Here is a 9,891-nt window from a genome sequence, read left to right as displayed (position 1 = left end):
TAGGGTTAAGTGAAGTAGGGTGGGAGGAGGCTCGTGTGGAGCATAAACCCCGGCATAGACCAGTTGGGCCAAGTAGCCTGTTTCTGTGCTGTACATTCTATGTTACACCATGAACAGTCAAATCAAGGGAATCATCAGCACAACAGTTTGAAAGATTAAACAGCAGTACAAAAATTATAAAATATTCATCCATTCCATGTTGATGTCGCCCCAGCTGTCTGCAGGGCCCTGTGCTACAGAACAGTGTGAACAAGCTCGGGTCTCAGCAGGGTAGATGACAGTGTGAATCCCTTCCCACACACGGAGCAGGTGAACAGTGTCTCCCCAGTGTGAACAAGCTGGTGTATCGTCAGATCCTGGGGGCTTTTAAAGCTCTTCCCACAGTCAGAACATTTAAATGGACTCTCTACTGTGAACAAGCTGGTGTGCCTGTAGGTTGGATAACCGAATGAATCCCTTCCCACATGCGGAGCAGGTGAACGGCCTCTCTTCAGTGTGAACTCGCTGGTGTGTCTGCAGGTTGTATGACTGAGCAAATCCCTTCCCACACACGGAGCAGGTGAAGGGCCTCTCCCCAGTGTGAACTCGTTGGTGTGTGCGCAAGCTGAATGATGTAGAGAATCCCTTCCCACACACGGAGCAGGTGAACAGTCTCTCCCCAGTGTGAACTCGCTGGTGTGTCTGCAGGTTGTATGACTGAGCAAATCCCTTCCCACACACAGAGCAGGTGAACAGCCTCTCCCAGTGTGAACTTGCTGGTGTGTCCGCAGGTGGGATGACCGAGCAAATCCTGTCCCACACACGGAGCAGGTGAACGGCTGCTCCCCAGTGTGAACTCGCTGGTGTGCCAGCAGATTCGAGGATACTGCGAATCCCTTCCCACACACGGAGCAGGTGAATGGCCTCTCCCCAGTGTGAACTCGCTGGTGTATGCGCAGGTTGTATGACTGAGCGAATCCCTTCCCACACACGGAGCAGCTGAATGGCCTTTCTTCAGCATGTAGGGGCTGGTGTTGCTTCAGCTCTTGGGAGCTTTTGAAGTGCTTCCCACAGTCAGAACATTTAAACGGCCTCTCCCCAGTGTGAACAAGCTGGTGTATCAGGAGATTGGATGACTGAATGAAACACTTCCCACACATGGAGCAGGTGAACGGCCTCTCCCCAGTTGGAGTACGCTGGTGTTTCGTCAGATCCCGGGTACTTTTAAAACCCTTCCCACAGTCAGGACAGTGAAACGGTCTCTCATCAGTGTGAACAAGCTGGTGTGTCTGCAGCAGGGATGAATAAACAAATCCCTTCCCACACATGGAGCAGGTGAACGGACTGTCCCCGGTGTGACTGTGCTGATGAACTTCTGATGCAGACAGGGAACTGAATCCCTTCCTGCCGTCCCCACCTTTACCCGGTTTCTCCCCGGTGTGACGGTGCACGTGTCTCACCGGGTCAGGCGATCGGCTGAATCCGAGTCCACACACGGAACACGTGTATGGTTTGTCCGCGCTGTGATCGCTGCTCTCTCCTTCCATGTGCAAAGGCCAATGATATTCAGGTCCTGATGAATCGAGTGACTCTGTCAGATCTTGACGTGATGTTTGGTCTGAGCTTCCTGCCTGTAAATGCTCCATTTCTAAAACCCTGTAAAAGGAGTTGAGAAAGGGGTAAGAGGGAGAATGTTGCCTCATGTTGAGAGAGTGGTTAACAAAGCATATGGGATCTTGGGCTTCATAAATAGAGGTATTAAGTACAATAGTAGAGAAGTTACGCAGAATCTTTATAAAGTGCTGGTTAGGCCACAACTGGAGTATTGCGTCCAGTTCTGGTTACCACACTAGGAAGGATATGAAGGCCCTTGAGAGGGTGCAGAGGAGATTTACCAGAATTGGTCCGGGGATGGGGGATCTTAACTGGGATAGGTTGGAGAAGCTGGATTTGTTTTCATTGGAGCAAAGGAGGATGATCTGATAGAGGTGTACAAGATTATGACAGGTTTGGATAGGCTAGACGGGGAAAGGCTGTGCCCACGAGTTGATGGTACAAGGACTAGGGGACACAGATTTAAGGTTTTGGGCAAGAGATACAGGGGGGATGCGAGGAAAAACCTTCTTACGCAGCGAGTGGTGAGGACCTGGAACTCGCTGCCGACGGAAGTGGTGGAAGCGGAGACACTGAATGTTTTAAAGGGGAGACTGGATAGGCACTTGACTAAAACCCTGTAAAAGGAGTTGAGAAAGTGAGAGACTGTTGCCTCATGTCGCCCTTTCCCTGCCCAAGGGCAGTGAAGCTGACTTTCAGGCCCCAGCTGCTGCACAGGTTGGTTGAAAGGATCAACAGTAATGGCGGCTGCAATCCCCACAAGCCCCCGCACTCCAAAAAGCGTGCCGGCCGCCGCACTGAGTTGTGGCTGACACCACGCATGCGCCCCATGGCCCCGCCCTCTCCTGCTCCACAGGCGCCCGGCCCGCACCGCGCATGCTCAGCACACACCCTGGGCCCCTGTCAATCATCCTCCCCCGTGCCTGCGCGCTGGGCCCGAGCTCCAGGCTGCCGCGCGGGGCTTTCTTTGTAAAGTCGGTGTTGGTTAAGAGCTGCAATCAGTGAGGGAAAGTGAGTTTTCCCCCAGATCTGATTGAGATCAGAGGAGGGGAGAGAATAAAGGGGAATCCAAGCCTGAGTGTCCAAGGGCTCCGCAGGCACCGAATGGAGCGACTTCACTCGGGCGGAGCCGGAGAGTGCCTCAGGGGCACGTGACCGCGGGCAGCAGGGGGGATTGACGTGTCCGCCGACCAATAGGGAGAGAGATCGCGGGAGCAGTGGGCGGGTGGCGGGTGATGCGTACTGGGATGTCTTGGCGTCATAAAAGGTGCAAACGTCATGACGTCTATAAAACATTATTCTTCTGAGTGGGCATAGATAGGGGAGGTAGAAAGGAACTTTTCCCCTTAAGTAGAGGGGTTAATAACCAGGGGGCATAGATTCAAGGTAAAGGGCAGGAGGTTTAGAGGGGATTTGAGGAAAAACGTTTTCACCCAGAGGGTGGTTGGAATCTGGAACTCACTGCCTGAAAGGGTGGTAGAGGCAGGAACTCTCACAACATTCAAGAAGCATTTAGATGAGCACTTGAAACGCCATAGCATACAAGGCTACGGACCAAGTGCTGGAAAATGGGATGAGAATAGTCTGGGCTTAATGGCCGGCGCAGACACGATGGGCCAAAGGGCCTCTTTCTGTACTATATAACTCTATGACTCTATGAACAGTTTCTCCCTACTTGCTCGATCAAAACCCCTCATCATTTTGAACACCTCTATTCGGTCTCCTCTTAACCTTCTCTGCTCTAAGGGGAACAATCCCAGCTTCTCCAGTCTCTCCACATAACTGAAGTTTCTATATTCAAGAAGGAGTTGGATATATTTCTTAAGGCTAAAGGGATCAAGGGGTATGGGGAGAAAGCAGGGACCGGGTACTGAATTTGGATTATCAGCCATGATCGCATTGAATGGTGGAGCAGGCTCGAGGGGCTGAATGGCCTACTCCTGCTCCTATCTTCTATGTTTCTATGAAGTCCCTCATCCTGGTACCATGCTGGTCAACCTCCTCTGCACCCTCTCCAAGGCCTTGACATCCTTCCTAAAGTGTGGTGCCCAGAACTGTACACAAGACTCCAGCTGAGGCCAAAACCCTGCAGCTATACAAAACCCTGGTTAGACCACACCTGGAGCACTGTGAGCAGTTCTGGGCATCACACCTTAGGAAGGATATATTGGCCTTGGAGGGAGTGCAGTGTAGGTTTACCAGAATGATACCCGGAACCCAAGGGTTAAGTTACGAGGAGAGATTTCACAAACTAGGGTTGTAGTCCCTAGAATTTAGAAGGTTAAGGTGTGATCTGATTGAAGTTTTCAGGATTTTAAGGGGAACAGATAGGGTAGATAGAGAGAAACTATTTCCGCTGGTTGGGGATTCTAGGACTGGGGGCAGAGTCTAAAAATAGAGCCAGACCTTTCAGGAGTGAAATTAGGAGACACTTCTACACACACAGGGTGGTAGAAGTTTGGAACTCTCTTCCGCAAATGGCAATTGATGTTAGATCAATTGTTAATTTTAAATCTGAGATTGATAGGTTTTTGTTACCCAAAGGTATTAAAGGATATGGGCCAAAGGCAGATGTATGGAGTTAGATCACAGATCAGCCATGATCTCATTGAATGGCAGAACAGGCTCGAGGGGCTGAATGACCTCCTCCTGTCCTATGTTTCTCACTAGTGATTTGTAAAGGTTTAGTTAACTTCCTTGTTTTTGTATTCAATGGCATTATTTGCAAAGCCAAGTATCCCACACACTTTCTGAACCGCCTCACCAACTTGCCGTGGCACTTTCAAAGATTTGTGAATATGGACCCCCAGGTCCCTCTGCTCTTGCACCCCCTCAAAATAGTCCCATTTAGATTATACGGCCTCTCCCTGTTGTTTCTCCCAAAGTGCATCACTTCACACTTATCCTCATTTAATTTCATCTGCCTTGTGTCTACTCATTTCACAGTCTGTCTGTCCTTCTGAAGTCTGCTACTACTATGCTCACTATTTACTACGTTGCCAAGTTTTGTATCATCTGTAAACTTCAAACTTGTACACCTATACCCAAGTCCAGGTCAGTTATACATAACAAGAAAAGCAATGGTCCTAATTCTGACCCCTGGGGGAACCCACTGCATACTTCCCTCCAGTCAGAAAAACATCCCTCAGCACTGCTCACTGTCTCCTATCCCTCAGCCAATTCTGTACCCAAATTACCATCAGCCCTTTAATACCATGTGCTTCTCTTTTCCGAGTAAGTCTCTTATGTGGCACTTTATCAAATGCCTTTTGAAAGTCCATATATACATCGACTGCAATACCTTCATCAACCCTCTGTTACTTCATCAAAGAACTCAATCAGGTTAGTCAGACACGATTTACCTTTAACAAATCCATACTGGCTGTCCCTTATTAACCCATGCTTCTCCAAGTGAGAATTAATTTTGTCCTTGACAATGATCTCTAGTCGTTCACCCACCACTGACATTAGACTTTTTTGTAATTATTCATTGATGGGATGTGGGCGTCGCTGGCTAGGCCTGCATTTAGTGCCCATCCCTAATTGCCCTTGAGAAGATGGTGGTGAGCCGCCTTCTTGAACCGCTGCAGCCCATATGGTGTAGGTATACCCACAATGCTGTTAGGAAGGGAGTTCCAGGATTTTGGCCCAGTGACAGTGAAGGAATGGCGATACAGGTCCAAGTCAGGATGGTGTGTGGCTTGGAGGGAACTTGTAGGTGGTGATGTTCCCATGCGTCTGCTGCCCTTGTCCTTCTAAGTGGTAGAGGTCGCGGGTTTGGAAGGTGCTGTTGAAGGAGCTTTGGCGAGTTGCTGCAGTGCATCTTGTAGATGGTACACACTGCAGCCACAGTGCGCCGGTGGTGGAGGGAGTGAATGTTGAAGGTGGTGGATGGAGTGCCAATCAAGCGGGCTGCTTTATCCTGAATGGTGTTGGGTTTCTTGAGTGTTGTTGGAGCTGCACTCATCCAGGCAAGTGGAGAGTATTCCATCACACTCCTGACTTGTGCCTTGTAGATGGTGGAAAGGCTTTGAGGAGTCAGGAGGTGAGACACTCGCCGCAGAATTCCCAGCCTCTGGCCTGCTCTTGTAGCCACAGTATTTATATGGCTGGTCCAGTTCAGTTTCTGATCAATGGTAACCCCCAGGATGTTGATAGTGGGGGATTCAGCAATGGTAATGCCATTGAATGTCAAGGGGAGATGGTTAGAGTCTCGCTTTTTGGAGATGGTCATTGCCTGGCACTTGTGTGGTGCGAATGTTACTTGCCACTTGTCAGCCCAAGTCTGAATGTTGTCCAGGTCTTGCTGCATATGGACATAGGCTGCGTCAGTATCTGACGAGTCTCGAATGGTGCTGAACAGTGTGCAATCATCAGCGAACATCCCCACTTCTGACCTTATGATGGAGGGAAGGCCATTGATGAAACAGCTGAAGATGGTTGGGCCTAGGGCACTGCCCTGAGGAACTCCTGCAGTGATGTCATGTGATTGAGATGAATGACCTGCAGCAACCACAGCCAACTTCCTTTGTGCTAGGTATGATTCCAACCAATGGAGAGTTTTCCCATTGACTTCAGTTTTGCTAGGGCTCCTTGATGCCGCACTCGATCAAATGCTGCCTTGATGTCAAGGGCAGTCACTCTCACCTCACCTCTTGAGTTCAGCTCTTTTGTCCATGTTTGGACCAAGGCTGTAATGAGGTCAGGAGCTGAGTGGCCCTGGCGGAACCCAAACTGGGCGTCAGTTAGCAGGTTATTGCTGAGTAAGTGCCGCTTGATGGCACTGTCGACGACACCTTCCATCACTTTGCTGATGATTGAGAGTAGACTGATGGGACGGTAATTGGCCGGGTCAGATTTGTCCTGCTTTTTGTAGACAGGACATACTTGGGCAATTTTCCACATTGCTGGGTAGATGCCAGTGTTGTAGCTGTACTGGAACAGCTTGGCTAGGGGTGCAGCTAGTTCTGGAGCACAAGTCTTCAGTACTATTGCCAGAATGTTGTCAGGGCCCATAGCCTTTGCAGTATCCAGTGTCTTCAGCTGTTTCTTGACATCACGTGGAGTGAATTGAATGGCTGAAGACTGGCATCTGTGATGCTGGGGACCTCAGTAGGAGGCTGAGATGGATCATCCACTCGGCACTTCTGGCTGAAGATAGTTGCAAATGCTTCAGCCTTGTCTTTTGCACTCACGTGCTGGGCTCCACCATCATTGAGGATGGGGATATTTTTGGAGCCTCCTCCTCCTGTTAACTGTTTAATTGTCCACCACCACTCACGACTGGATGTGGCAGGACTGCAGAGCTTTGATTTGATCCGATGGTTGTGAGATTGCTTAGCTCTGTCTATCGCATGTTGCTTCCATTGTTTGGCATGCAAGTAGTCCTGTGTTGTAGCCTCACCAGGTTGACACCTCATTTTTTGGTATGCCTGGTGCTGTTCCCGGCATGCTCTCCTGCACTCTTCGTTAAACCAGGGTTGATCTCCCGGCTTGATGGTAATGGTAGAGTGAGGGATATGCCGGACCATGAGGTTACAGATTGTGGTTGAATACAATTCTGCTGCTGCTGATGGCCCACAGCGCCTCATGGATGCCCAGTTTTGAGTTGCCAGATCTGTTCGAAATCTGTCCCATTTAGCACGGTGGTAGTATGCCACTGCGGAGTGTCTGATTAAAGTTAACGGGTCCTTGATGGCGCCCCTTCGCTTCGGGAGGGGGTGCGTCAGGGATGCCCCATGTCCGGTCAGTTATATGCCGTCTGCGTGGAGCCTTTCCTGTGCCTCTTGCGGAAGAGGTTGACGGGACTGGCTCTTCAAGGGCCGGGCGTGGAGTTCGTCCTCTCGGCTTACGCCGATGACGTGTTCCTCATGGTCACGGACCCCGTCGACTTGCGGAGGATGCGACAATGCCAGCAGTTTTACTCGGACGCATCCTCCTCCAGGATCAACTGGGAGAAATGCTCTGGGCTCCAGGTGGGTCAGTGGCGGGTGGACTCCCTGCTGGAGGAGTTCATCCCTTCGCCTGGAGCACCATGCACCTCCTCTACTTGGGAGTCTACCTCAGCCCCGCCATGGACACCTGGCTGGCAATCTGGCAATAGCTGTAGGCCAAGGTCACTGCTCGCCTAGGACGCTAGACAGGACTGCTCCAAGTGTTGTCCTACAGGGGTCGAGCGCTGGTCATAAACCAGCTGGTGGCCGCCATGTTGTGGTACCGGTTGGTCACTTTGATCCCGCCCCCTGCGTTTGTCGCCAAGATGCAGAAGAAGCTCATCGACTTCTTCTGGGACAAAGGGAAGCACTGGGTCTCTGCCGCGATTCTGAATCTCCCGCTTAGGGAGGGCGGTCAGGCGCTGGTGTGCCTTCGCACCCAGGCTGCGACTTTCCATCTTCGGACCCTGCAGAGATACCTGTACGTCGAGAATCCTCCCAGATGGTGTGCACTGGCGACGTATTTCTTCCGCTAGCTGCATGGCCTCAACTACGACACGCAGCTCCTGTTTGTGGAATTGGTCTGTACGCGTGCCTACCTGCAGGAGCTGCCTGTCTTCTACCAGGAAATGCTGTGGGTCTGGAACAGCGTTGCCTCCAGGTGGAGTTCTCCCCCGTCAGGAGTGGTGGTCATCCTTCGGAAGCCGCTGCTCAGGAATCTGCACCTCCAGGACCGCTGGATCGGGCGGCTGGCAGAGGGCAGGGCTGTGCCTGGCAAGGTGACTAGAGTCGGGGACCTGCTCGATGGCAGAGGAGCGGGCTGGATGGTGCCGGAGGAGCGGGCTGGATGGTGCCGGAGGAGCTGGTGCAGCGCCTGTCTTGGGCCAATGTCCGGCTCACGGCCAAAGCCATTGAGACGCTGAAAGTAGCACTGGGCCCCGACTCCACTAAGTGTATCGAGGAGGCTCCAGCACGTGGGGCGATCCCGCCCAAACTGACCCCCTTTTGGATGGAATTCCTTATCGGCGCGCGGCCCTGAAACCCCTCTCAGGAACCGACGCCTCACAACTTGAGCCGTCTCGGGGAAATGCCCTCCATGCCTTTTAGTTCTGCACAAAGGGGTTTCCTGTACAGGCTGCTCCTGCACATTCTCCACTTTGTCATCTTCGTCTGCCGTCCGTACACGCCTTGGCGTGCCATCTTGCCATCTGGCAGAGGTCCCCGATGGAGGGCTCTCTATGCGGGAGTCTTCCCTTTATCTATTGGGGACTTGGCCTGGAGGGTGTTGCATGGAGCAGTCCCGTGCAATAAGATTTTAAGTTGCTTCATGGACTCCCAGGCTGCCTGCCTTTTCTGCAGCCTGGAGGAGCCCGTGTTCCACGTTTATACCAAATGTGAGAGGTTGCAGCCCCTCTTTCACTATTTGAAGTGGCTGCTCCTCGATTTTTGGCTGCACTTGAGTCCCACGCTCCTGATCTTTGGTCACCCGGTGCGGAGGGGAGCGGGCAGGGCGGAGGACCTCCTCATAGGACTGCTCCTGGGCCTGGTGAAAATGGCCATAAACAGGTCCAGGCAGCGGGCGGTCGAGGGGGTCATTTGGCCCGATTGCCTGCCTCTCTTCCGCGGCCATGTTCACGCCCGGGTGGCCCTGGAGATGGAGCAGCGGTGTCCGCCGGCACACTTGAGACCTTCCAAGACCGGTGGGCACCGCGGGGACTGGAATGCATTGTCACCCTGGCCAGGGTGAATTTAATTTAATTTGATAAGTTTTAAAAATTAATTTAAGTTTTTAAGTTTCTTTACAGTCCACTTGTTCGGCCGGGAGACTCCGCTCGGCGATGCAGAGAGCCCTGCAGATGGAGAAGAATGTCAACCAGAGTCTGCTGGATCTGCACAAACTCTCCACTGGGAGCGCCGACCCTCATCTGTGTGAATTCCTGGAGACCCGCTATCCGGGTGAACAAGTGAAGACGACCAAGAAGCTTGTAGAGACTGGGACCCCTGCCTTGTAGGCATGAGGGCTTGTGACTTTGTACAAAGAGCTGAGACCTGAGCTCTGTAAATGTCATTTACTGTAAATAAAATGTTCAATCTTACATTAAAAATTTTTTTTTAAAGATTATTTAAAGACAAATTTCCTCCAGTTTCACAGACAGCCTTTGTCACTGCAATAATTTCTTAAATGTTTAATCATTAAATCAAAAGCATCAAAAAGGAAGAGAGTAGCAAAAGTAAAGAAAGACTTGCATTTCAATAGCGCCATTCACGACCACTGGACGTCTCAAAGCGCTTTACTTTTTGAAGTGTAGTCACTGTTGTAATGTGGGAAGTGCAGCAGCCAATTTTCACTCAGCAAGCTCCCACA

General features: G+C 51.3%; 1 protein-coding gene across 1 annotated transcript; it reads right to left on the bottom strand.

Annotated features, from left to right (window-relative positions):
- Window positions 1–233: 233 nt before the first annotated feature.
- Window positions 234–8,438, bottom strand: LOC147118231 (uncharacterized). Its single transcript, XM_085983686.1, has 3 exons — window positions 8,427–8,438; window positions 411–1,259; window positions 234–290 (listed from the first exon to the last, which is right to left on the bottom strand). The coding sequence occupies exons 1-3, from the start codon at window positions 8,436–8,438 to the stop codon at window positions 234–236; spliced, it is 918 nt and encodes a 305-aa protein (XP_085839812.1).
- Between the last annotated feature and the right edge of the window lie 1,453 nt (window positions 8,439–9,891).

This window comes from Somniosus microcephalus, chromosome 4 (assembly GCF_052327205.1).
Source record: "Somniosus microcephalus isolate GS21.2 chromosome 4, FLI_Smic_1.0, whole genome shotgun sequence".
Lineage (NCBI taxonomy): Eukaryota > Metazoa > Chordata > Chondrichthyes > Squaliformes > Somniosidae > Somniosus > Somniosus microcephalus.
This window is presented reverse-complemented; position numbering and strand designations above follow the sequence as displayed.